The sequence below is a fragment of the Pistacia vera genome, unplaced genomic scaffold, assembly GCF_008641045.1.
Source record: "Pistacia vera cultivar Batoury unplaced genomic scaffold, PisVer_v2 Contig656, whole genome shotgun sequence".
NCBI classification, from domain to species: domain Eukaryota; kingdom Viridiplantae; phylum Streptophyta; class Magnoliopsida; order Sapindales; family Anacardiaceae; genus Pistacia; species Pistacia vera.
Genome location: NW_022196508.1, coordinates 1,505,982 through 1,533,912, shown reverse-complemented (window position 1 = coordinate 1,533,912; position 27,931 = coordinate 1,505,982). Strand labels below are relative to the sequence as shown.

Sequence of the window (27,931 nt, the reverse complement as noted above, 5' to 3'; positions counted from 1 at the left end):
ATCAGTTAAGCCCAAATTTAACAAATCTAATATTGGTTTTTCTTCTCTCAATTAGTTGTGTGCCTAAGCATTCATTGCATCGATTTGGTAGAAGAACACAAAGAATCAAAGGAATCACATTATTCTTTAGAGGACCAAGCATAGATAAATTAAGTCAATATTCTAACTATCAAAAATACTTGATATTAATGATGAAAGAATATATAATTCAATTATCTATATAAGCAAAAACCATAATCTATGAAGAACAAATAAATGGAAATTAATCTTTTAAAAAGTGAATCACTTCATTAAACAAAGTTTCATCCTAAACCCTGGTAAAAGAAAATTAGAAACACATGGTTGAGATTAAAGAGTCAAGGAGGATTGAACCAATAAAATTACAAAATTTTTGAATTAATTGATTGTTGTGAACATCCATTAGAGCATCATTGGAGTTCTAATACATTACTCTTTAAAGTGAAATAAATATTCCAAATACATTAACTTCAATTTGGTAAAGATTCTTTAGCTTCTTTTGATCCAATGTTGTCCATCACATCATCAATGAAGCAAACCAACGAAGAGAAGGAAGATCCACCCTCCATCACTGCCTTTCTGCTCTTTGCACTCATCTCCGCCATCCGTTTCCTTACCTTACTATCACCCTCCATTAATTTCTTGATTCCTTTCTCTATATCTTTTGCACTCACAATTGTTGCACTGTCGCTTGAAATATCCTTCTTATAATCCAGTTTAATCTCAACCGCTAATTCTAGCTCCATCACCATCTCAAACGCATTGAACTGTTGCTCAGCGTACATTGGCCACGCCGCAATTGGAACGCCAAACCATACGCTCTCCAACACTGAATTCCACCCACAGTGTGATACGAACCCTCCGATCGCCTTGTGGGCTAGGATTGATATTTGTGGGGCCCATCCGATTACTTTTCCAATCTTAATCGTCCGATCAATGAATCCTTCAGGTAGCACATCCGTCAGATTTGCATAATCAGTAGGGCTACCAACTTGACCCTCTGGTGGAGGTTGACGTAGGGACCACAAAAACCGATGCTCGCTATGTTCAAGCGCACTAGCGATTTCTTTCACCTGATCCCCACCGAAGCTTCCCATGCTTCCGAAGCAAAGAAACACAACCGATGATGGCGGTTGATCATCAAGCCACTCCTTGATCTCTGTTATTGAGATGGACCCACCTGATCCTCGATCAATCTTATCACCGTCTAAATTCAAAATGGATCCTGGTGTATACACAGGTGGGGTGTTGGTCAACTTACCATCAGAGAAAGACTCGACCGCATAGGATTCCAACTCTTTGAATGTATTTACAATAATGCCCTTTGCTTCTCTATACCCCCTCGCTTGTTGAAACATAACAGTAGTCCACTCTTTCTCTGTCAACACTATAGGCAAATTCTCAACAGGAAACGGCTTAACGAGACTCGGGACAATCAACTCAGTGACCGAGTCTTTCAATTCAGTGATGGGATGGTTTTGCTCATCACAAAGAACTTGCAAGTGTAACTGCATACCAAGAAAAGCTGCACTCGAGGGGTAGAAAATATAGCTAGGAACTCCAAAATCATTCGCAACTTCAATCATGTCCGCACAGAACATGTCGAGAACGAAGCCGGCGAGTCGAGGTGAGTTACCTGAGGCTGACTCAGTCTGAATTAGCTTAGTGACTGCTTCTTTAACGAGGGGTTTATGGCTTTTGATGAACGAACCCATTAAGCTTATACGAGAAGATGATTTCGAAGGGGAAAGATTGACTTTTGGGAATTGAATGATTTTGAAGTTCGGGTTGAGTGGAGAGAGAGAGAGTGAATGAAGGTAGAGGGGGACTTTGGTGTCGAAGGAGAGCTGCATGACGAGGACGGTGATGGAGAGGCGGTGGTCGCGCTGGACCAGGAGCTTTGCCATCTCCACCATCGTTACAACGTGGCCGACGCCCAATGAAGGGATCAACACAAGCTCAGCTTTCACCATCCTTTTGCTTTGTTTACTAACAAAGTTGATGGGAAGTTATATACAGGACTACGGGTTGATGAATGATGAGGATGATGATGTAATTACTACGCCAGATTACGAGAAAAATATTTATTTAATAATAAAGTAGGTGTGACGGGCGAGATCACGCTTGTTAATTAAAATAATTTTTTTAAAGTTATCTTCTCGACCCGACCCTTCATCTGAAGGCGTTGAGTTATTAATTATTGGTGCGTGCCTTTCAGGTGGCCAGTGGCCAGTGGGCCAAGATAGACACATGTTCCTGGTGCAGTCAATTCGGTAACCGACTCATCATAAATGTGGTGTTGTTTAATGAGCAGTTCCATTTTGATGTAATGGTTTTGTAACGAAAGATTTGTTGGATAGTGTCGGCCAATGTGTGGAAACCAACGTGAGAGTGAGACACATCACACATCAATGGGTTTATAACATAAAAAGACTTTCATATCCTTTGTCTTATTATACTTCATTATCTTATTTTATTTCATTCAATTTTTGTTTTTAAGTATGTATAATTTTTTATATAATAAAGTAATGTATATTATATTATATTATATAATACTTTTGAGATTATTCTATTACACCTCCCATCAAATTATCGGTGGTTTTAACAAATTACATAATTTTAAACGACATACTTTTCTCTTTTATAAGAAAGTAATTTTTAATGTAAACAAAACCATTTCCTAGGACGGGCGTCTCCATTTAAAGGACGTTCGTTCATGAGTAAATGAAATAAAAAATATAAAGATAAAATAAGGACGATCTTTCATAGGTTATAAACGGTCATCCCTAAAGATTAGACAGACGTTCATATGTTAATGGACACCTGTCCATTAAAAAAATTTAGTCTAATAAAAAAAATATTCTTTTAAATTTTCAATTAAAATGTTTAAAATTTTAGCTTCCCAAAACAGGTTTTATTTGCTTTGCATTTTGTTTATAAATGAAAAAAAAAATGAAAAATTTTCCATTCTCAAATTTTATTTTATTTTTTTAATTTTTTTAGATGAAAAGCTCAGCCAATGTTCAATTGCACGTCTATACTTTTGCTAAAAATCAATTTTTTTTTCTTTTATTTCATCTAAAAATTTTACACTTTTAAAATGAATATGTCATCTTAATTAAACAATGGACAGACGTCTATCTAAAATGGATGTCTTTCCACTTAATGTAAAAATTTTTGGATGAGCGTCTATTATAAATGGATATCTGTCCATATAATATGAACGAGAGTCCATTAAATATAAATATGAGTCTATTAAATATAGATAAATGTCTATAAATATTAGGTGATTGTTTATTAATAAAAAACTCCAACGTAATCGTGTTTAACTGATTGATTTGTCCTTTGATATAAAAATTCAATATAAAATTTTGGTAAATGTAATATTACTCAAACACAGTATATAAACATAGAGATATAGAGAAGGCTAACGTGGGTTACGTTTCTGGCTCTCTATAACAAGCTAAGATCATGTCAATTTAAGTCGCGGAGACAGATTCAAAATTGAGATACGAGGGATCTTAAATTTCTTGAAAATGGAGGGCACACCAAGTAACAAAAATATAAAGAAGAGACAGAGAGAGAGAGAGGAGAAGAATAAGAGACGAGACAGGGCTCGTAAAACGAGAGACAGAGAGAGGGACGCTCAACTTTTTTTGTCGAAAAGACACTTATTATATAAAAAAATTAAGTCTAGAATGACGTAGACATTGAAACTAACGGAATATTATTTTGGTTATAAGATTTAGAAAAATTAAATTTTGTCCACTTTGGAAAATTAAATTTTGTCCACTTTGGTATTCTAGTACATAGTACATACTCTTTGTACTCATCTACACCATCACCGTCCAATAATATCTTGATTCCCTTCTCTAATCCACATGCGATTTCTTTGCTCACGGAGGTTGATGATCAAGCCCACCGTTTGTAGAAGTGGTATATTGAACATCAGACCCTCATAGAAAGACTTGACAGCATACGATCGTACCCTTCAATCCTTTATATCTTCTCGCTTGCTTAAACAGAACTATAAGTCTACTCTCTCCAATAACACGATAGCCAAAACCCTATTAGGAATTGAGTTAACAAGACACGTTACTTCCAACTTAGGGATAAATAAGGGAAACGACTTATACGTACCCAAGGTTTGACGTAACGATAAGTTGGTATCCAAAAGGTTTTGAAATGACAAATAGGTACTTTCCGTCATGTTCTGTTAGTGGTTTCTGTTTATTACTGTTTATAAATAGTGAAAAGACTAAAATGCCCTTAAAAGTTTGAATTTTGATTTTTTATAAATTTAAAAATTTCTAAAAAACCCCCTAAGTTTACAAATTTAACTAAATACCCTAATGTATAAAAATTTTGTACAATAACAAAAACACCCCCGCCACCAGCAGTGCCAGATTCCGGCCACCACCGTCGGAAACTGGCCGGAAAATTGCGTTACTACACAGACCCGTCGGATATGTGTCGTAACGCGTCGATCTGGCCTTTTCTGGCCAGATCCGTGGCTGATCTGGCCGGAAATGGCCAGATCTAGGGCTAGATCTGGCCCTTTCCGGCCAGATCAGCCACGGATCTGGCTAGAAAAGGCCAGATCTGGCTGTTGCTTCGACGGCCAGATCTTGCCTTTTCCGGCCAGATCCGCCACGGATCTGGCCGGAAAAGGCCAGATCGGCACGTTACGACACAGACCTAGTTTTCTGGCCAGATTCCGACGATGGTGGCCGGAATCTGGCACTGGGGGTGTTTTTGTTATTTAACAAACTTTTTATATATGGGGGTGTTTATTAAATTAGCAAACTTAGGGGGTTTTTTAGAAATTTTTAAATTTATAAAAATCTAAAATTGAAACTTTGAAGGGCATTTTAGTCTTTTCACTATTAATAAACAGAAATCAGTAACAGAATATGACGGAAGGTACCTATTTATCATTTTAAAACCTTTTGGGTACCAACTTGTCGTTACGATAAATCTTGGGTATGCACAAGTCGTTCGGCCGGATAAATAAATGGCTGCCCTTGGATTAGAAATTTAGAATATATATTTATTTGATTAATATAACATATTGTTTATTATAAAAATAATTATTACATACATGTTCTCGAAATTGCTTTTATGACAAATTGCTCATGACATCATCAATGAAGCACCCCAATGAAGTGAAGGAAGATCCACCCTCCATCATGGCTTTTTTGCTCTTATCGCTCATCTCCTTTACTCTTTTTCTTATCCCATTCTCATCCTCCATTAATTTCTTTATTCCTTTCTCTATCTCCCTTGACCTAACAATCATCTGATTCTCTCCCGAAAATTCCTTCCTATAATCCATTTTAATCTCCACCGCTACTCCTAACTCAATCACCATCTCAAACGCATTGAATTGTTGTTCCGCGTATATCGGCCACATCGCCATTGGAACTTCAAACCATATACTCTCTAGAATTGAATTCCACCCGCAATACGATACGAACCCTCTGATTGCCTTGTGGGCTAAGATCGACACTTGTGGGGCCCATCCGATTACTTTTCCAACCCCAACTGTTCGATAGAGAAACCCTTCGGGTAACACGTCTGTTAGATTTGTGTAATCACTTGTAATAGTAAACTGACCATTCAAAGAAGGTTGACCTAGAGACCACGAGAACCGATACCCAGTCTGCTCGAGCGCATAGACAATCTCTTTCACCTGTTCCTCACCGAAGCTTCCCATGCTCCCAAAGCATAGGAACACAACTGACGATGCCGGCTGATCATCAAGCCACTCCATGATCTCTGCTTTTGACCCACTTGACCCTAAAGCAATCCTATCACCCTCAAGATTCAAAACGGGTCCTATAGGATAAACGGGTGGGATTTTGGTTTCACCATTTGAGAAAGACTTGATTGCATAGGATTCTAGCTCCATGAACGAATTTACAAGAATACCCTTAACTCTGCGAAACCTCCTCACCTGCTCAAACACAATCATGGACCCTTCTTTCTCCAAGTATACCGAAGGCAAAACTCTAGCAGGCATTGGGTGAACAAGACTCGGTACCTCCAACTCAGAATCCGAGTCTTTCAACTCAGCAGTGTGTTTGTTCTGCTTATCATAAACAGCCTGCGTGTGAAGCATAAAACCCAGAAAAGCTGCACTGGGTGGGAAGAAAATATAGCTAGGAACTCCAAATTCATCAGCAACATCGGTCATGCTGGTACAAAACATGTCGAGGACAAACCCGGCGAGTCGAGGTGAGTCATGGGAGGCTGACTCGGAGTGAACAAGTTTAGAGACGGCTTCTTTGACGAGGGGTTTATGAGATTCAATGAACGAGGTGAAGAAGCTTCTGGGGTCGAATCCTTGAAGGTCATCGCTTGGCAGATGAACGAAGTTGATGCTGTCGCTGGCAGAGAGTGAGTTTAGATAGGTGTTAACTTTGGAGTCGGAGGGTAATTTCATGATGAGGACCGTGATGGAGATGCGTTGGTGGCGGTGGACGAGGAGCTTGGCCAGCTCCACGGTGGAGCCGAGGTGGCCGACGCCTGGTGTAGGGATAAAGACGAGGTCGGCTTTCTTGTTCATTGAAGCTGGTTATTGTGTTTTTTGAGTAAAATTCAAAGAAAGTTAATGGATTTTATATAGAAATTGAAGTAAAATTATTTATGTAAACAAGTAGATAAGTCAGCGATGATGTAAGTGCTTTGCTAACAGGGAGAAGACCTGTATGTGTTCAAATAACTGGTAATTGAAAAGTAGCTCGAGTATTACTTTTCAGACTCTAATGAATCTAACCTTACTTCAGTGATTTATGTTCACATATTTTACCAATAGACAAAGATGTCTTGCTTTTTGATTAATCAAAATCATCCTCAACTAGGTTATGGCAAATTATTTAAAAGTCAAGCCTTGCCTTGTTTATTAGATGTTCATGTATTAACTTGTGACATGGTAGATATAAGCCATACTTGCTCTATATAAATGCAGTGTGAAAAGAATTAAGAAGATTATTGTTTATCTGCTGGAATTCACATGAAATATTTTGGGCATCCTTTACCTGTTGGACCTTAGATTGCCTGGTTGATCTCCAGGTTTAACTCGTATGATTCTGCAGAGCGACAGGGGCGCAAACTGGCAGAAGGCGGTAGATGGCGTTGAGAAAAGGATTTTTGTAGTTTACCTGAAAAAAGAGTTAAGACCTGTTTAAATAAAGTGTGAAAGATCCACTAAAGAATCCAGACTATTTGCGTCATGCTAAACACTGAACTGCTCAACTGAACAATTGAGCAGTGATCCAAATTGTGAGTGATGATATTATGGCCGGAGAATTCAAAGAAAAAGAAAGGAAAAACTGATGAGAGTATGGAAAAGCCGAAGTTACTTCATTAAAGTTGACAATTTATACAACAATACAACTAAACCATCCACTGTTACAACAACTACAGCAGAGATTTTTCATTTGAATTTAAACTCTAACAACCAACAAAAACAAGCTCAAAGTACATCATTTATATGACTTAATCACTCCTAAACCAATCAACTAAAATGCACCAAAACTGCAGCTACACAAGTCAGACCAACTGCAGAAACAGAATTCAATTGGCGCCAAAATATTCAAACAGCAAACTGGAAATTTGATGCATTTCCAGCAAAAGTATCACTGCATCAATAGTCAGTGTGGACAAAAGACCAACATTTAGACCTACCATCGTGTTTATATCTGCAAGCCTTCAACGGCCAATTACTTTTGCAGCTAGCTGTCTTCAGTTTACTACGTACACATGGTTTTCGTTCTCCCATTTTCAAAATCTGTGAAGAATATTCCTGTTCATTCATTAAACTGAGAGATGGCATCTAGTTTGGAGCTTCAGGTGGCCTTACATCAGCATTTTGCATTTCCATGGCTAATCCTTCCAACATCTCATATATCTCATCATATGGTTTTTTTTGTAAGACTTGAACAAGCGTCTTATGTAGTAAGAGGAGACAATGCATCAAAGCTTCTCACGTGTAATCCCCCACATATAATTTAGTTATTCTCACAATAAGGGAAAATGAAATTACAAAACATGGCCTTGTGAAAACTGTGTTCCAAGGAGAAGGAAATAAAAACAAGAAACCGAGAATCCATCCAAAGTATTATATGAATAGTTTTTCCCATAATTTTATGACAAATTGCTCATCACATCATCGATGAAGCAACCCAGTGAAGTGGATGAAGATCCACCTTCCATCATGGCTTTTCTACTCTTTTCGCTCATCTCCTTCAATTTTTTCCTTGTCTTATTATCATTCTCCATCAATTTCCTGATCCCTCTCTCTATCTCCCCAGCGCTCACAATCTCTTGATTCTCTCTTGAAAAATCCATCATGTAATCCATTTTAATCTCAACCGCTAATCCCAACTCAATCACTATCTCAAAGGCACTCAATTGTTGCTCGGCGTACATCGGCCACGCGGCGATCGGAACTTCAAACCATATGCTCTCTAGTATCGAATTCCACCTGCAATGTGATACGAGCCCTCCAATCGCCTTGTGGGCTAAGATCGACACTTGTGGGGCCCACCCGATTACTTTTCCAATCCCGACCGTACGATCGAGAAACCCTTCTGGTAACACGTCCGTTAGATTTGTGTAATCCCTCGGACCGCCAGACTGACCCTTTGGTCGACGTTGACGTAGAGACCATAAGAACCGTTGCCCACTCTGCTCCAGCGCACAGGCAATCTCTTTCACCTGATCCTCATCAAAGCTTCCCATGCTCCCGAAGCATAGGAACACAACTGACGATCGCGGCTGATCATCAAGCCACTCCATTATCTCTGTTTTTGTTTTGGACCCACCTGACCCTAAATCAATGCTATTACCCTCAAGATTCAAAATGGGTCCTAAAGGATAAACGGGTGGGATGTTGGTTTCACCATTTGAGAAAGACTTGATCGTATATGATTCCAGCTCCATGAACGAATTTACAACAATACCCTTAACTCTCCGAAAGCTCCGCGCTAGCTCAAACCCAATCATGGACCAATCTTTCTCCAAGTATACGGAAGGCAAAACTCTAGCAGGAATTGGGTTAACAAGACTCGGTACTTCCAACTCAGAATCCGAGTCTTTCAACTCAATAATGTGTTTGTTCTGCTGATCATAAAGAGCCTGCGCGTGAAGCATCAAACCCAGATAACCCGCACTGGACGTGAAGAAAATATAGCTAGGAATTCCAAGCTCATCAGCAACATCGATCATGCTTGTACAAAACAAGTCGAGAACAAACCCGGCGAGTCGAGGTGGGTCATTGGAGACTGATTCGGAGTGAACAAGCTTAGAGACGGCTTCTTTGACGAGGGTTTTATGACATTCAATGAAAGAAGGGAAGAATTTTTTGGGGTCGAATCCTTGTAGGTCATCATTGGGGAGATGAAGGAAGCTGATGCGGTCGCCAGAAGAGAGTGAGTTTAGATAGGTGTTAACTTTGGAGTCGGAGGGTAATTTCATGACGAGGACCGTGATGGAGATGCGTTGGTGGCGGTGGAGGAGGAGCTTGGCCAACTCCACGGTGGAGCCGAGGTGGCCAACGCCTGGTGCAGGGATGAAGACGAGCTCGGCTTTGTTGTTCATTGAACCTGGTGATTGTTTTTGAGTATTGTGAGTAAAATTGAATGAAAGTTATATAGAGATTGAAGTAAAATTATTTATGAATAAAAAATGACGGCAATAATATTTGATTATTTTCTTTGAGACTCCCAAGTAAGTTGTTCAAAGCATCTGATAATTAAATCAGTAGACTATATCTTAATTAAAAGATTCATGCAATCATCGAAGTCAAAGGCGATAATTTTATTTAAAGCATATTTTATAGAAAAATAAATGTTCTAGTTCAAAGTGATAAAGCGAAGGCAATTAACTAATAATTTACTATACTTGGTTGAAATTAATAACATTAGGAGTAGGTGTAGATGAAGGCGGCGCCCTTTGATTACGGACATAATTTGCATTTCTTCAATTCAGGCACTTATCAGCATTTTTCATTTCTATGGCTAATCCTTCCAACATCTCATCACTCAGCAGATGCTCTTGATCCTTAGATGCAAAACGGTTAATATAACCTCTAGTATCGATCCAAGAACATCCTCTAGTAACACAAATGATCAATTGGCATATATACTTACAAAGCCTCTGCCAAGAGATAAGTTTGTTTACTTTAGATTTCAGCTTGGTGTTTGCAACCTTGAATCACGGGAGAGTGTTGAGGAATGATTCAAAGTTTGACTTGGTCTTTTGGTTTGTTAATATTGGCCCATATTTTTCTACTTCTGTTAGTCAAATAAAGGGTCTGATATTGTAGCTAAAATCTCGTTAGTGGTTGAGTAAAGCTCTGCTAGTTTGCTTTTGGTTGTAGATAGACACTTTCAGTTCAGTATAAGTGAGCTTCAATTTTATGCATTTTTGACACCAACTATTCACGTATATAAAATGCTAAATGGATTTAGAAATCACACGTGGTATGAAAGTATAAAAAGAGATATTGAATATATAACAATTTTTAAAGTGGTTTAGATGCCTAAGGTGAATCTTATGTCCACTGTAATTATATTAATAGGTGATAACAATCAGGTCGCACTCGACTAGCTAAATTACAATAGAGAAAATAAGTGTAAAGAGAGAGAGAGTATACGTTTTTAGCGGTGGGTGAGCCAATCATGTAAAATGGAGGAGAGCTCTCTATTTATAGTTGAAGGATTCAAGTTGGTAATCATGATTCTGCGTGTGCGTAGGTGTGGTACAATTTATAACCCGCTTCCCATTAGTTGTCTTCATGAGAGATATTCTTAAATCGTGTAGGACTTTAACAGGTGGACAATTCCTAACCACTCATAAGTCTATCGTTCACCTATCTCACTGACGATGGCCTTACCCCTTTCATCCTTGCTGGACGTGGCTGCATCAAGATGGCAGAAAACCTTCCTAATTTTGATTGGTCTTTGCTGATTTAAGCTCACGTCAACCCTGGTTTTTTTGGGCATAACACTTTCTGTTATTTTCTTTGCTGCAGCTTCTTCATTAAATACTCTAAATTCCCAACAGAACCACACGTACTCCATATAAATTGAGGGTGAAAAGAAACAGAAGAATATTATTTACCTGTGGACTTCACATGAAACTGTTCAGCACCCTTTTACTAGTGCTTTGAAGGCGGTGGAGGGTGTTAACTCCTGTAGCAACTCTACGATCATGCCACTCGATTATAGGTGCTGATGCGTTATACGGTAAACATGATCTTTTATGTTACGCAATCCATGTAACATTTCTCATTCTCACAAAAAGGGAAAATGAAATTACAAGTTTTTGAATGAATCAATTCTTGTGAACATCGACCAACATATTGTAAACTGTTTTCCAAGAAGAAGGAAATAAAAACAAGAAACCAAAAGAATCCACTCAAAGTATACCAATGTCAAATCTTGTACATGAATAGTTTTTCTCATAATTTTGAGATAAATTGCTCATCACATTATCGATGAAGCAACCCAGTGAAGTGAATGAGGATCCACCTTCCATCATGGCTTTTCCACTCTTTTCGCTCATCTCATTCAATTTATTCCTATCATTCTCCATCAATTTCCTGATCCATGACCATGCTGCCTGATTGTAGATGATGATGCGCTAGAAGGAGAATATGGTCTTGTTGAGTTGTGCATTCCATGTAAGATTAGTTCTTGTCACAATTATATTGATGTTCTCCCGCAAAAAAAAAAAAATAAAAAAAATTACAAAATTTTGAATTAATTGACTTTTGTGAACATCCATTAGAACATCATTGGAGTTCTAATAAATTAACTTCAATTTGGTCAAGGTTCATTAGCTTCGTTTGATCCAATTAATGTTGTCCATCACATCACCAATGAAGCAATTAGCAACCAAACGAAGAGAAGGAAGATCCACCCTTCCATCACAGCCTCTCTACTCTTTGCACTCATCTCCGCCATCCGTTTCCGTATCTCACTATCACCTTCCATTAATTTCTTGATTCCTTCTTTTGCACTCTCAAATATCATTCATTAACCATTTTCAACTATACTCTTTATTTTAAAAAATATATTTTATATAAATAAAAGATATTTTTATTAAATTTTAAATAAAAATAAATTTTTTATTCAAATCTAATAAATTATTTAAATTTAATGAAGATATTTTTTTCTTCAAAAAAAAGACTTAATAAGAGAGAGAATTAATAATTAAAATACATAGAAATTTGTAATTTATTAATTAAAATTATAATAGAAAGTGAAATTTGATTATTTAAATGTGAATAGTCAAACTCACTATTTAATTTATATTTAAAGGATGAAGAGTTTGTTGGACTTTTGTTTTTATGAATAAACTCTTTATAATAAAGAGTTTGGGTCATGTAAAGAGTCCTTTAGAGATGCTCTTACAATCTATTTTAATATTAACCGCTAATTCCAACCCCTAGTTTCAAAACCTGACCCGTTAAGGGACCCACTAAGGCCATTGGGTCCCATGTTGACTGGTTCGACGGTTAAACCAGCGATCTAACCAGTGATCCAAAAAATAAAAATCTTAGAAACACACCCTTGAAAAATATGAATCAGTCCCTACAAATTTGAAATCTAGCAAATACACCCCAAGGATCTATTTGGATTTTGATTACAGCCAAATTCCAACTGATTTCGACAGCCAAAATTCAATCAAACACCACCACCTAAACCACCAGCCTCTACTCTACAAAAATCTCTCTAACCTGGCACTTGGTAGCCCTCCATTCGCTGGCCGTGACTTGCAAATTGGGTTGAATTTTTTGGCCAAATTTTGGCTTATTCTAACATCCAAAATTCAATCCGATACCACCCTTTGAATTACCGACCTCCACTCTACAAAATCCCTTTAACCCCTGTACCCCCTCGTTCACCAACGATCAAATTAGGGATTTTGTGAATAGTAAAAATTGGTAACCAGGACCAAAGAAGGTGTCAGGTCTCTGTTGGACCGGTCTGACAGGTCGGTTCGGTTCGGGTTTTAAAACGATGATTCCAACTCCATCACCATCTCAAAGGCATTGAATTGTTGCTCAGCGTACATTGGCCACGCCGGAATTGGAACGCCAAACCATACACTTTCCAACACTGAATTCCACCCACAATGTGATACGAACCCTCCGATCGCCTTGTGGGCTAGGATCGATATTTTGTGGGGCCCATCCGATTACTTTCACAATCTTAGTCATACGATCTATGAACCCTTCAGGTAGCACGTCCATCAGATTTGCATAATAAGTAGTGTTACTGTTATGCCTAAAGAAAACAAGGCTGACGTAGGGCCAAGTCAACATGCAAAAGTCAGAACCTGGGAAACCCATAGCCGAGTCACGTGACGAAGGAACAGCCTGTTTCTGTCAATGTAGTGGGTGCGCGCCAGGCCAGCCAAGAGTTGGAGAGCTTCCACGTGTCCAATGTCTGCACCAAATCGCGCAAATCGCTTTGGAAGATGTGCAATGGGACGTAAAGGAAGATTTGTACGGATACTCCCACCAACTCACAGATTCAGTAATCATAACCTTAATACATCCCACTATAAATTGAGAGTTCCTCTCTCAATTTCGGGATCAGCTAATCTCTCAAGGAAATAACATATATTGTATCTCTCTCTCTCTCTCTTGTAAAACCACTTGTAAAGTCAGCTCACTAACCGCAACCTGACCGCTATAATTAATATAACATTAGTGGACGTAGGATTTGCTTCCTTAAGCATCCGAACCACTTTAAACACTATCTTGTCACTTTCTTTTACTCTCATTCACTCAATTCACGTGTGTCTTCTAGGACAGCTCAACATTTCACACGTGCGTTTAATTGGTGTCAAAATCACGCATCAACAGTTACCAACTTGACCCTTTGGTGGAGGTTGACGGAGGGACCACAAAAACCGATGCCTTCTATTTTCAAGCGCGCAAGCGATTTCTTTCACCTGATCCTCACCGAAGCTCCCCGTGCTCTTGGGGCAAAGAAACACAACTGATGCTGGCGGTTGATCATCAAGCCACTCCTTGATCTCTGTTATTGAGACGGACCCACCTGATCCTCGATCAATCTTATCAATTATCACCCTCTAAATTGAAAATGGGTCTAGGTCAGGGGCGGATCCAGCCCCTTTGAGGGCAGGCCTAGGCCCACTCTCAAGTTTTAAATAAAAAAAAAAAAAAAAATTATTAATATATACACCCACAAAATTTGCTATTAATATATATACCTAAGCCTACCTTCATATTTTTAAAAAATAAGAATTATTATATATATATATGTAGACCCTAAAAACACTTGCTAGTAATATATATATTTCAAGCCCATATCATATTAAAAGTTTAAAACTCTCTCTACTAATCTTCTCCAAAGCTCCACTTGCCTTTTATGATTTTATCTTCAAAATTCTTTACTTTCTCATTCTCTTTTTCATGCTATTTGATCTTAAAACTTTTAAAGACTGAAATTGTTGAAGCTTTCACTACTCAAGGTGTTACAATTAGCTCTATTTTCTGTTTTATTAGTTTTATATATGTGTATTGCTCATTTCAATTTAATTTATTTTAGGATTAATTAGCTCTGTTTTCTGTTTTATCAGTTTTATGTATGTGTATTGTTCATTTCAATTTAATTTATTTTAGGATTGAATCATGCTTTTTTTTATTCTAATTTGAGGGAAAAAAATATGGATCTTGTAAGTTAATTTTGTATTTTGTGTTTAAGAATGGACATATTTTTCCAAATCAAAATATTAACTATATTTTAAAGGACGTTATTTTTTACCATTCACTCATCACTTTCCTATATTTCAAACGTTACCATTTTGCTACTCAAAATATTAAAGAAATTTGAGTTACTATATATGTTTATATAAAAAAAAATTCATTTTTTTACTAATTCATATTAAAAGTTAATGCAATATTGACTTGATTTAAGTTTTTATTAACTTTAGCTTAGGTTAGATATTTATATTATAATCTTTGGAAGCCAAAAAAGAAAAAAATAATAATAATTTAAAAGGTTTTGCTCAAGGTTTACTTAATACATTTACTCAAAATTTTGCTTCTCATCATTTTATTCAAGTAGAAAAGTATTGTGTTATTGCATTATTTTCTCTCAAATTCTTGATATTGTATTATTTTCTTTGCTTAAAGTTTTATAATTTTTTAAAATTTTCACTAGTTGTTTGACAAATAATTGACGGAGTTGCGGAGGCCCGCCCTCCACAGAAATCCTGGATCCGCCACTGGTCCCGGTGTATACACAGGTGGGGTGTTGGTCAACTTACAATCAGAGAAAGACTTGGCCGCATAGGATTCCAGCACCGTGAATGTATTTACAATAATGCCCTTTGCTTGTTGAAACATAACAGTAGTCCACTCTTTCTCCATCAACACGACAGGGAAATTCCTGAGAGGAAATGGCTTAACGAGATTCGGGACAATCAACTCAGTGGCCGAGTCTTCCAACTTAGTGATGGGCTGGTTCGAGGTGGAGAAAATGTAGCTAGGAACTCCAAAATCATTCGCAACTTCAATCATGTTAGTACAGAACATGTCGAGAACGAACCCGGCGAGTCGAGGGGAGTCACCGGAGGCTGACTCGGTCTGAATTAGCTTAGTGACTGCTTTGAAGAGGGGTTTATGGCTTTTGGCGAACAAATCCATGAAGCTTATGCGAGAAGATGATTTTGAAGGGGAAAGATTTGAGTTCTGGGAGTTAAATGATTTTGATGTTCGGGTTGAGTGGAGAGAGAGAAAGTGAGTGAAGGTAGACGGGGACTTTGGTGTCGAAGGGGAGCTGCATGAGAGGACAGTGATGGAGAGGCAGTGATCGCAGTGGACTAGGAGCTTTGCCATCTCCACCATCGTTACAACGTGGCCGACGCCCGATGAAGGGATCAACACTAGCTCAGCTTTCTTTGTCATTTTGTTTGGTTTACTAACAAAGTTGATGGGATGATGATGAAGATGATGATGTAATTGCTTTGTCTAAATTAATAAGAAATAAAATATTCTAAAATTTTAATAAATGAATAAAAAAAAGTTGTGGCCTGGTCCCCGGCGGCTTAGGTGTTGTCGGGCGAGATAACGCCTGTAAATCAAAATAATCTTTTTAAAATTATATGTTCCTGTTTCAGTCAACTCGGTACCTAACTCGTACGAGGACTCATCATAAATAAATAAACACTTCAGATTCTGTATAACAAGATGGATGGTGTTAAGATTTTATATTAGTTTACAACACGTAATTGCCTTTTGAAAGAACAATGGCATAATAAATTAGATGTATTTGATTAATATAACATTGTTTATTATAAATATAATTATTACATCATGTTCTATCATAATTTTATGACAAATTACTCATCACATCATCAATGAAGCACCCCAATGAAGTGAACGAAGATCCACCTTCTATCATGGCTTTTCTGCTCTTTTCGCTCATCTCCTCCACTCTTTTTCTTGTCTCATTCTCATCCTCTATTAATTTCTTTATCCCTTTCTCGATCTCCCTTGACCTCACAATCGTCTGATTCTCTTCCGACTTCCTATAATCCATTTTAATCTCCACCGCTAGTCCTAACTCAATCACCATCTCAAACGCATTGAATTGCTGCTCCGCGTACATCGGCCATGTGGCGATTGGAACTCCAAACCAGATGCTCTCTAGCGTCGAATTCCACCCGCAATGCGATACAAACCCTCTGATCGCCTTGTGGGCTAAGATCGACACTTGTGGGGCCCACCCGATCACTTTTCCAATCCCGACCGTTCGATCGAGAAACCCTTCTGGTAACACGTCCGTTAGATTTGTGTAATCCCTTGGAGCGCCAGACTGACCCTTAGGTCGAGGTTGACGAAGAGACCATAAGAACCGTTGCCCACTCTGCTCCAACGCATAGGCAATCTCTTTCACCTGATCCTCATCGAAGCTTCCCATGCTCCCAAAGCATAGGAACACAACTGACAATGGCGGCTGATCATCAAGCCACTCCATGATCTCTGCTTTTGTTTTGGACCCACCTAAACCTAAATCAATGCTATCACCATTTAGATTCAGAATGGGTCCTACAGGATAAACGGGTGGGATGTTGGTTTCACCATTTGAGAAAGAGTTGATCGCATATGATTCCAGCTCAATGAAGGAATTTACAACAATGCCCTTAGCCCTTCGGAACCTCCTCGTTAGCTCAAACAGAATCATGGGTTTCTCCCAGTACGCAGAAGGCAAAACTCTAGTAGGAAATGGGTTAATGAGACTCGGTACTTCCAACTCAGAATACGAGTCTTTCAACTCAGCAATGTGTTTGTTCTGCTTATCATAAAGAGCCTGCGCGTGAAGCATCAAACCCAGAAAACCCGCACCGGACGTGAAGAAAATATAGCTAGGAACTTCAAACTCATCAGCAACATCGATCATGCTTGTACAAAACAAGTCGAGAACAAACCCGGCGAGTCGAGGTGGGTCATTGGAGACTGATTCGGAGTGAACAAGCTTAGAGACGGCTTCTTTGACGAGGGTTTTATGACATTCAATGAAAGAAGGGAAGAATTTTTTGGGGTCGAATCCTTGTAGGTCATCATTGGGGAGATGAAGGAAGCTGATGCGGTCGCCAGAAGAGAGTGAGTTTAGATAGGTGTTAACTTTGGAGTCGGAGGGTAATTTCATGACGAGGACAGTGATGGAGATGCGTTGGTGGCGGTGGAGGAGGAGCTTGGCCAACTCCACTGTGGAGCCGAGGTGGCCAACGCCTGGTGCAGGGATGAAGACGAGCTCGGCTTTGTTGTTCATTGAACCTGGTGATTGTTTTTGAGTATTGTGAGTAAAATTGAATGAAAGTTATATAGAGATTGAAGTAAAATTATTTATGAATAAAAAATGACGGCAATAATATTTGATTATTTTCTTTGAGACTCCCAAGTAAGTTGTTCAAAGCATGTGATAATTAAATCAGTAGACTATATCTTAATTAAAAGATTCATGCAATCATCGAAGTCAAAGGCGATAATTTTATTCAAAGCATATTTTATAGAAAAATAAATGTTCTAGTTCAAAGTGATAAAGCGAAGGCAATTAACTAATAATTTACTATACTTGGTTGAAATTAATAACATTAGGAGTAGGTGTAGATGAAGGCGGCCTTTGATTACGGACATAATTTGCATTTCTTCAATTCAGGCACTTATCAGCATTTTTCATTTCCATGGCTAATCCTTCCAGCATCTCATCACTCAGTGGATGCTCTTGATCCTTAGATGCAAAACGGTTAATATAACCTCTAGTATCGATCCAAGAACATCCTCTAGTAACACAAATGATCAATTGGCATTTATACTTACAAAGCCTCTGCCAAGAGATAAGTTTGTTTACTTGTGATTTCAGCTTGGTGTTTGCAACCTTGAATCACGGGAGAGTGTTGAGGAATGATTCAAAGTTTGACTTGGTCTTTTGGTTTGTTAATATTGGCCCATATTTTTCTACTTCTGTTAGTCAAATAAAGGGTCTGATATTGTAGCTAAAATCTCGTTAGTGGCTGTAGTGGTTGAGTAAAGCTCTGCTAGTTTGCTTTTGGTTGTAAGCCTATCTAAATAGGCACTTTCAGTTCGTAAATAATAAGTGAGCTTCAATTTTATGCATTTCTTTACGATGATGTTTGATTTTGATATTAACTATTTACGCATATAAAATACTAAATAAATTTAGAAATCACACATAATATGGAAGTATAAAAAGAGATATTGAATATGTAGCAATTTTTAAAGTGGTTTAGATGCCTAAGATAAATCATATGTCCACTGTAATTATATTAATGGGTGATAACAATCAGGTTGTACTCGGCTAACTGAATTACAATAGAGAAAATAAGTGTAAAGAGAAAGAGAGAGTATATGTTTTTAGCGGTGGGTGAGCCAATCATGTAAAATGGAGGAGAGCTCTCTATTTATAGTTGAAGGATTTAAGCTGGTAATCATGATTCTGCATGTGCGTAGGTGTGGTACAATTTCTAATCCACTTCCCATTAGTTGTCTGTATGAGAGATATTCTTAAATCGTATAGGACTTCAACAGGTAGATAATTCCTAACCACTCATAAGTCTATCGTTCACCTGTCTCACTGACGATGGCCTTACCCCTTTCATCCTTGCTGGACTTGACTGCATCAAGATGATAGAAAACCTTTCTAATTTTGATTGGTCTTTGCTTATTTAAGCTCACCTCAACCCTGGTTTTTTTGGGCATAACACTTTCTATTATTTTCTTTGCTGCAGCTTCTTCATTAAATATTCTAAATTCCCAACAGAACCACACGTACTCCATATAAATTGAGGGTGAAAAGAAACAAAAGAATATTATTTGCCTGGTGGACTTCACATGAAATTGTTCAGCACCCTTTTACTAGTGCTTTGAAGACGGTGGATGGTGTTAACTCCTGTAGCAACTCTACGATCATGCCACTCGATTAAACATGGTCTTTTGAGTTACGCAATCCATGTAACATTTCTCATTCTCACAAAAAGGGAAAATGAAATTGCAAGCTTTTGAATGAATTAATTCTTCTGAACATTGACCAACATATTGCAAATTGTGTTCCAAGAACATTTGCTCCTGTCACGGTTATAATTGATGTTCTCAAAAAAAAGGAAAATGAAATTACAAAATTTTGAATAATTGATTCTTGTGAACATCCATTAGAGCATCATTGGTGTTCTAATACATTCCTCTTTAAAGTGAAATAAATATTCCAATGTTGTCCATCGCATCATCAATGAAGCTACCCAACGAAGAGAAGGAAGATCCACCCTCCATCACTGCCTTTCTGCTCTTTTCACTCATCTCCCCCATCTGTTTCCTTATCTCACTATCATCTTCCATTAATTTCTTGATTCCTTTCTCTATATCTTTTGCAATCACAACTGTTACACTCTCGCTTGAAATATCCTTCTTATAATCCATTTTAACCTCAACCGCTAATTCCAACCCCTGTTTCAAAGCCCGACCTATTAAGGGACCCACCAAGGCCACTACGTCCTGGGTTGACTAGTCCGACTGGTTAAACCAACGGTTTCTAGTGATCCAAAAAGTTTAAAATCTTACTAACACACCCCTAAAAATATATCAGTCCTTATAGGTTTAAAATCTTACAAATATACCCCTATAATGTGTTTNCTTAAATACCGATCACTCTCACACAACCTCCTCAACACAGCCAAAGTCAACCCAATTGCCAAATCCGCCATGTCATCAGTCAACACATCAGGAGTGTTCGTGACTCTTATTCCTTCTCTTTACACTTCCCCAAGTCAACTTTGTCAAGCCCCACGCTGAAACTCGCCGCGATCTCAAGCTTTAGCAAAGCTTCTATCAGTTCAGCCTCAGCGCCGGCCGCGGCTTTCCCGACAACTGCACGGATGCTGTTCTTGTGCGTGTTCAGGAACTGGGTCTTGTCTGAAAAGTTCGGTATATTGAGTCGGACAGATAAAATGGAAGATGAATCAAGATCCAAGCTTTCTACCTGTTTGCCGCATACCTGAAAATTTGATTCGAGTAGGATTGATTTTCAGATAGGATTGGGTAATTGTAATTCACATGAAATAGTTCAGCACCCTTTTACTAGTGTTTTGAAGGCGGTAGATGGTGTCAACTACCCTGGCAACTCTACGATCATGCCACTCGGTTATAGATGATGATGTGCTCTACAGTAAACATGGTCTTTCTGAGTTCCGCATTCCATGTAACATTTGTTATTCTCACAATTATAACTGATTCTCACAAAAGGGAAAATGAGATTACAAATTTTTGAATGAATCAATTCTTGTGAACATCCAAATTGCTCATCCGATTACTTTTCCAATCTTAGTCGTCCGATCAATGTACCCTTCAGGTAGCACGTCCGTCAGATTAGCATAATCAGTAGGATTACCAACTTGACCCTTCGGTAGAGGTTGACATAGGGACCACAAAAACCGATGGCCGCAATGTTCAAGGGCACAAGCGATTTCTTTCACCTGGTCCTCACTGAAGCTTCCCATGTTCCCGGGGCAAAGAAACACAATCGATGATGGCGGTTGATCATCAAGCCACTCCTTGATCTCCGTTATTTAGATGGATCTACCTGATCCTCGACGCCCGATGAAGGGATCAACACTAGCTCAGCTTTCTTCATCCTTTTGTTTTGTACATTTGTTTACTAACAAAGTTGATGGACAGTTATATACAGGACAAAGGGCTGATGAAGATGATGATATAACTTATAAGTACTATGCCAGTTATAGAAAAATATTTATCTAATAATAAAGGAATAAAAAATGTGGCCTGGTCGGCGGTCGCCGCCGGCTTAGGTGTGACGGGCGAGATCACGCTTGTAAATCAAAATAATTTTTTTAAAATTATCATCTCGACCATTCATATCTGAAGGCATTGAGTTATTATTGTGCGTGCCCCTGTCACGGGGCGAGTGGGCCAAGATAAACACATGTTCTTGTTTCAGTGAACTCGGTAACTGACTCATCATAAACGTGGTGTTGGACTTTGATTGGTAGTGAAAGGTTTGTTTGATAGTGTCCGCGGATGTGTGGAGTTTGCTTATTATTTCTAACTATATTTTTAATCCTTATTTGAGAAATATTAGTATATTTTTAATTACTTTTAGATCTCTTAAGATTATTAATTTCATCAAACATCCCTAAAAAAAATTTAAAAATTAACAAAAACACCCTCACCCACCAATACTTACTAGATTCCGATAATCACCGTCGGTAGTAGCCAAAATCTGTCACAATGGTCTACACTACCATCGAAAATGGCAGATAATTCACTGATCTGGCTGAAAAAATGGCTATCGTTGACAGTCAACGACAGCCAAATCGGCCAAAGATAGACTTTTCCAGCGTCGACGACCATATTTGGCCGTAGATCTGGCCTTTTCCAACCAGATTCGCCACGAATCTGGCTGGAAAATGCCATATCGATCGAATACCTGCCAGATCTGACCAATATGTGTTGTTACGCAATTTTTCGACCAGATTCTGACGGTAGTGGCCGGAATTTAGCACTGCGGGTGGTAGGGGTGTTTTGATCATTTTACAATATTTTTATATATTGGAGTGTTTATTAAATTAGCAAATCTAGGGGTTTTTTTTAATAAATTTTTAAATTTTACCTCGTAATACTCCCTTATTCAATTACCCAATATTATCCCTAAAATCTTATCCAAAATAATAAAACAAAAGGGCTCTTTAATATCCTTTGTCTTATTATACTTCATTTTCTTATTTTATTTCATTCAATTTTTGTTTTTAAGTATGAATAATGTTACTATTACACTATTTTTATTTTACTTCATGATGTGGCATCCTACTTGAGATATGCCACCTCAGCTTGTTATTGTTTGGTTTGCAAATTTAAGATAAATGAATTTTGGAAGGAGATTTGAATTTGGGGAATTTTAGGTCTGTTTGGTTTGGTATTTCTCCCTATCCTATTCATACTATTTCTAAAATACCAGTTTGTTTTCTATTTTGAAAATGTTATTATACTTTATTCAACTAATTTTAAACCCCTTAATATTAATTTAACTAAACACCCACCGAAAAAAATGTTTAGAAATTGATAAAAACACCCCCACTCATCCATATTTGTCAGATTCTGATCACCACCATCGAAAGATAGCCGAAATTTGGTATAATGGTGCACTATCGATTAGATCCGATCGGTAGTATGCCGATCTATCATTTTTTGACCAGATCTATTATGGATCTAACAAAAAAAGATCATATCAACGACCAAAAATTTGGCTCATAGCATGAACAGATTGCATTTGAGAGAAGAGAAATTTTTTATTCAGCTTAAAGGGATCCGTTTACAAGAAGAACAGTTTATATATATATATAGTCAACCACAGTGAATTAACCATAACAACTAACTAACTATTTAACCAATTAATTATACCACTAAACTAACTAACTAACAGACTAATTAGCTAACTAAACTAATTAACTGATTGTACTAATAATCCAATAGTCATGCTGGTACAAAACATGTCGAGGACAAACCCGGCGACTCGAGGTGAGTCATGGGAGGCTGACTCGGAGTGAACAAGCTTAGAGACGACTTCTTTGACGAGGTTTTTATGAGATTCAATGAACGAAGTGAAGAAGCTTCTGGGGTCGAATCCTTGAAGGTCATCACTTGGGAGATGAACGAAGTTGATGCGGTCGCTAGCAGAGAGTGAGTTTAGATAGGTGTTAACTTTGGAGTCAAAGGGTAATTTTATGACGAGGACCGTGATGGAGATGCATTGGTGGTGGTGGACGAGGAGCTTGGCCAGCTCCACGGTGGAGTCGAGGTGGCCGACGCCTGGTGTTGGGATGAAGACGAGGTTGGCTTTCTTGTTCATTGAAGCTGGTTATTGTGTTTTTGAGTTTTGAGAGTAAAATTCAATGAAAGTTAATGGATTTTAAATCGAGATTAATCGAAGTAAAACTATCTATGTAAACAAGACGATAAGTCAGTGATGATGTAAATGCTTTGCTAACTGGGAGAAGACCTGTATGTGTTCAAATAACTGGAAATTGAAAAGTAGCTGAGTATTACTTTTCAGACTCTAATGAATCTAACCTTACTTTAGTGATTTATGTTCAAATATTTTACCAATGGAGAAGGATGTCTTGCTTTTTTATTAATCAAAATCATCCTCAACTAGGTTATGGCAAGTTATTTAAAAGTCAAGTCTTTCCTTGGTTATCAGATGTTCATGATGTATTAACTTGTGACATGGTAGATATAAGCCATACTTGCTCTATATAAATGCAGTGTGAAAAGAATTAAGAAGATTATTGTTTATCTGCTGGAATTCACATGAAATATTTTGGGCATCCTTTACCTGTTAGAACTTAAGCGGGCGCAAACCTTGCAGAAGGCGGTAGATGGCGTTGACTCCCCTGCCAACTCCATTGTTTTTTTTCCTGCTCAATTGCAGATGATGAGGAGATTACCAGATTGTAGAGTTTGTCGATCCTGACCAAGAAGCACTATGGGGTGAATATGGTCTTGTTGAGTTCCGAAATCCATGTAACATCTGTTCTTTCGAAAAAAAGGGAAAATGAAATTACATGAATTAATTCTTATTAACATTCATCAGAGCATGGAGAAGGAAATAAAAACAAAAAACCANCCAAAGTCAACCCAATTGCCAAATCCGCCACGTCATCAGTCAACACATCAGGAGTGTTTGTGACTCTTATTCCCTTCTCTTTACACTTCCCCAAGTCAACTTTGTCAAGCCCCACGCTGAAACTTACCGCGATCTCAAGCTTTGGCAAAGCTTCTATCAGTTCAGCCTCAGCGCCGGCCGCGGCATTCCCGACAACTGCACGGATGCTGTTCTTGTGTGTGTTCAGGAAGTGGGTCTTGTCTGAAAAGTTCGGTAAATTGAGTCGGACAGATAAAATGGAAGATAAAATGGTAGCACGTCCGTCAGATTAGCATAACCAGTAGGACCACAAAAACCGATGGCCGCAATGTTCAAGCGCACAAGCGATTTCTTTCACCTGGTCCTCACTGAAGCTTCCCATGCTCCCGGGGTAAAGAAACACAATCGATGATGGCGGTTGATCATCAAGCCACTCCTTGATCTCTGTTATTGAGATTGATCCACCTTATCCTCGATCAATCTCATCACCCTCTAAATTCAAAATGGGTCCCGGTGTATACACAGGTGGGGTGTTGTTCAACTTAGCATCAGAGGAAGACTCGACCGCATAGGATTCCAACTCCTTGAATGTATTTACAATGATGCCCTTTGCTTCTCTGAACCCGCTTGCTTGTTGAAACATAACAGTAGTCCACTCTTTCTCTGTGAACACAATAGGCAAATTCCTAACAGGAAACAGCTTAATGAGACTCAGGACAATCAACTCAGTGACCGAGTCTTTCAACTCAGTGATGGGCTCATCACAAAGAACTTGCAAGTGTAACTGCATACTAAGAAAAGCTGCACTGGAGGTGTAGAAAATGTAGCTAGCAACTCCAAAATCATTCTCAACTTCAATCATGTCCGCACAGAACATATCGAGAACGAACCCGGCGAGTCGAGGTGAGTCACCAGAGGCTGACTTCGTCTGAATTAGCTTAGTGACTGCTTCTTTGACGAGGTGTTAATAGCTTTTCACGAACGAATCCATGAAGCTTATACGAGAAGATGATTTTGAAGGGGAAAGATTGACTTCTGGGAGTTGAATGATTTTGAAGTTCGGGTTGAGTGGAGAGAGAGAGAGTGAATGAAGGTAGACGGGGACTTTAGTGTCGAAGGGGAGCTGCATGATGAGGACGGTGATGGAGAGGCGGTGGCCACAGTGGACCAAGATAAACACATGTTCCTGTTTCGGTGAACTCGGTAACTGACTCATCATAAAGGAATATACAGGACAAAGGGCTGATGAAGATGATGATATAATTACTATGCCAGTTTATGAGAAAAATATTTATTTAATAATAAAGGAATAAAAAATGTGGCCTGGTCGCCGCCGGCTTAGGTGTGACGGGCGAGATCACGCTTCTAAATCAAAATATTTTTTTTAAAATTATCATCTCGACCGTCCATATCTGAAGGCATTGAGTTATCATAAATGTGAACTCGGTAACTGACTCATCATGAATGTGGTGTTGTTCATCATTGTAGTGCTCTTTGATTATTTGTGTGATAGTGTCGGCGGATGTGTGGAAACCAACGTGAGAGTGAGACACATCAATGGGTGTACAACACATAAAGACTTTAATATCCTTTGTCTTATTATACTTCATTTTCTTATTTTATTCTATTCAATTTTTGTTTTTAAGTAGAATAATGTTACCTTTAGACTGCATGACGTGGCATTTTACATGACATATGCCACCTCAGTTGGTTATTTTTTGGTTTGCCAATTTAGGACAGTGAATTTTGAGAGGAGATTTGAATTTGGGGAATTCTAGATCCATTTGGTTTAGTATTTTTCAATATCTTATTCATATTATTTCTAAAATACCAGTTTATTTTTCTATTCTGAAAATATTATTATATTTTATTCAACTTTTTTTAAATCCTTTAAGTTTATTAATTTAACTAAACACCCACAATAAAAATTAAAAATTGATAAAAACACCTCCATTTATCGATATTTGTCAGATTCTGACTACCACCATTGAAAGATGATCGGGTCTAGTATAATGGTACACTACTAACTAGATCTAATCAGTAGTACGTCGATCTCTCATTTTTCAGTTAAATTTACAGTGAATCTGATCGAAAAAAGTCAAATCAATTACCAAAGATCTAACTGTTGAAAAAACACTACTTTGATACTATGAACAAATTGCATTGGAGAGATGAGAAATTTTTTATTCAGCTTAAAGGGATCCGTTTACAAGAAGAACAGTTTATATATATATATATACAAGTAACCATAGTTAGTCAACCACAGTTAATTAACCATAACACCTAACTAACAACTAACTAACTATTTAACCAATTAACTAAACCACTTAACAAACTAACTGACAGATTAATTAGCTAACTAAACTAATTAACTGATTATACTAATAATCCAATAGTCATGCTGGTACAAAACATGTCGAGGACAAACCTGGCGAGTCAAGGTGAGTCATGGGAGGCTGACTCGGAGTGAACAGGCTTAGAAACGACTTCTTTGACGAGGTGTTTATGAGATTCAATGATCGAAGTGAAGAAGCTTCTGGGGTCGAATTCTTGAAGGTCATCGCTTGGGAGATGAACGAAGTTGATGCAGTCTCTAGTAGGGAGTGAGTTTAGATAGGTGTTAACTTTGGATTCAAAGGGTAATTTCATGACGAGGACCGTGATGGAGATGCATTGGTGGCGGTGGACGAGGAGCTTTGCCAGCTCCACGGTGGAGCCGAGGTGGCCGACGCCTGGTGTAGGGATGAAGACGAGGTTGGCTTTCTTGTTCATTGAAGCTGGTTATTGTGTTTTTGAGTTTTGAGAGTAAAATTCAGTGAAAGTTAATGGATTTTAAATAGAAATTAATTGAAGTAAAACTATCTATGTAAACAAGACGATAAGTCAGTGATGATGTAAATGCTTTGCTAACAGGGAGAAGACCTGTATGTGTTCAAATAACTGATAATTGAAAAGTAGCTTGAGTAATACTTTTCAGATAATGAATCTAACCTTACTTTATTGATTTATGTTCAAATATTTTACCAATAGACGAAGATGTCTTGCTTTTTGATTAATCAAAATCATCCTAAACTAGGTTATGGCAAATTATTTAAAAGTCAAGTCTTGCCTCGTTTATCAGATGTTCACGTATTAACTTGTGACATGGTAGATATAAGCCATATTTGCTCTATATAAATGCAGTGTGAAAAGAATTAAGAAGATTATTGTTTATCTATTGGAATTCACAAGAAATATTTTGGGCATCCTTTACCTGTTAGAACTTAAGCGGGCGCAAACTTTGCAGAAGGCGGTAGATGGCGTTGACTCCCCTGCCAACTCCATTATTTTTTTTCCTGCTCAATTGCAGATGATGAGGAGATTACCAGATTGTAGAGTTTGTCGATCCTGAACAAGAAGCGCTATGGGGTGAATATGGTCTTGTTGAGTTCCGAAATCCATGTAACATCTGTTCTTTCGAAAAAAAGGGAAAATGAAATTACATGAATTAATTCTTATTAACATTCATCAGAGCATGGAGAAGGAAATAAAAACAAAAAACCACAGAGAGCCTAAAGTATGCATTTTCTTGTTAACTTAATGTATATCAAATCCTGTATATCATTAGTAATTTGTTTTATAATTTGCATTTTCTTGAGCAGTGATCCAAATTGTTAGTCAGGAAAAAAGACTACCAACATTAACCTATCATCGAG

The 27,931-nt window shown here is 38.0% G+C and overlaps 6 protein-coding genes across 6 annotated transcripts; all 6 read right to left on the bottom strand.

The window, feature by feature from the left end:
* Nucleotides 1–342: 342 nt before the first annotated feature.
* On the bottom strand, nt 343–2,017 carry LOC116112182 (anthocyanidin 3-O-glucosyltransferase 2-like). Its single transcript, XM_031398356.1, has one exon. It carries the CDS (start codon nt 1,989–1,991, stop codon nt 489–491), a length of 1,503 nt encoding a protein of 500 aa, XP_031254216.1. The 5' UTR covers nt 1,992–2,017; the 3' UTR covers nt 343–488.
* A 1,988-nt stretch (nt 2,018–4,005) lies between these two features.
* On the bottom strand, nt 4,006–7,175 carry LOC116112202 (anthocyanidin 3-O-glucosyltransferase 2-like). The gene is made up of 3 exons (XM_031398377.1): nt 7,059–7,175; nt 5,120–6,591; nt 4,006–4,085 (listed from the first exon to the last, which is right to left on the bottom strand). The coding sequence occupies exon 2, from the start codon at nt 6,584–6,586 to the stop codon at nt 5,138–5,140; it is 1,449 nt and encodes a 482-aa protein (XP_031254237.1). The 5' UTR covers nt 6,587–6,591; nt 7,059–7,175; the 3' UTR covers nt 4,006–4,085; nt 5,120–5,137.
* Nucleotides 7,176–7,399: 224 nt separating this feature from the next.
* On the bottom strand, nt 7,400–9,703 carry LOC116112201 (anthocyanidin 3-O-glucosyltransferase 2-like). Its single transcript, XM_031398375.1, has one exon. It carries the CDS (start codon nt 9,619–9,621, stop codon nt 8,167–8,169), a length of 1,455 nt encoding a protein of 484 aa, XP_031254235.1. The 5' UTR covers nt 9,622–9,703; the 3' UTR covers nt 7,400–8,166.
* A 1,739-nt stretch (nt 9,704–11,442) lies between these two features.
* On the bottom strand, nt 11,443–16,012 carry LOC116112147 (anthocyanidin 3-O-glucosyltransferase 2-like). Its single transcript, XM_031398325.1, is given in 6 exon segments — nt 11,443–11,646; nt 11,904–12,045; nt 13,049–13,206; nt 13,208–13,414; nt 13,909–14,130; nt 15,245–16,012. Coding segments are annotated over 6 exon segments (1,659 nt in total). The 5' UTR covers nt 15,971–16,012.
* A 152-nt stretch (nt 16,013–16,164) lies between these two features.
* On the bottom strand, nt 16,165–17,875 carry LOC116112200 (anthocyanidin 3-O-glucosyltransferase 2-like). The gene has a single exon (XM_031398374.1). It carries the CDS (start codon nt 17,835–17,837, stop codon nt 16,395–16,397), a length of 1,443 nt encoding a protein of 480 aa, XP_031254234.1. The 5' UTR covers nt 17,838–17,875; the 3' UTR covers nt 16,165–16,394.
* Nucleotides 17,876–19,768: 1,893 nt separating this feature from the next.
* LOC116112146 (UDP-glycosyltransferase 71A16-like) lies at nt 19,769–27,008 on the bottom strand. The gene is made up of 6 exons (XM_031398324.1): nt 26,895–27,008; nt 24,708–25,164; nt 24,216–24,458; nt 23,954–24,009; nt 20,352–20,573; nt 19,769–20,074 (listed from the first exon to the last, which is right to left on the bottom strand). Exons 1-6 carry the CDS (start codon nt 27,006–27,008, stop codon nt 19,769–19,771), a joined length of 1,398 nt encoding a protein of 465 aa, XP_031254184.1.
* Nucleotides 27,009–27,931: the final 923 nt, after the last annotated feature.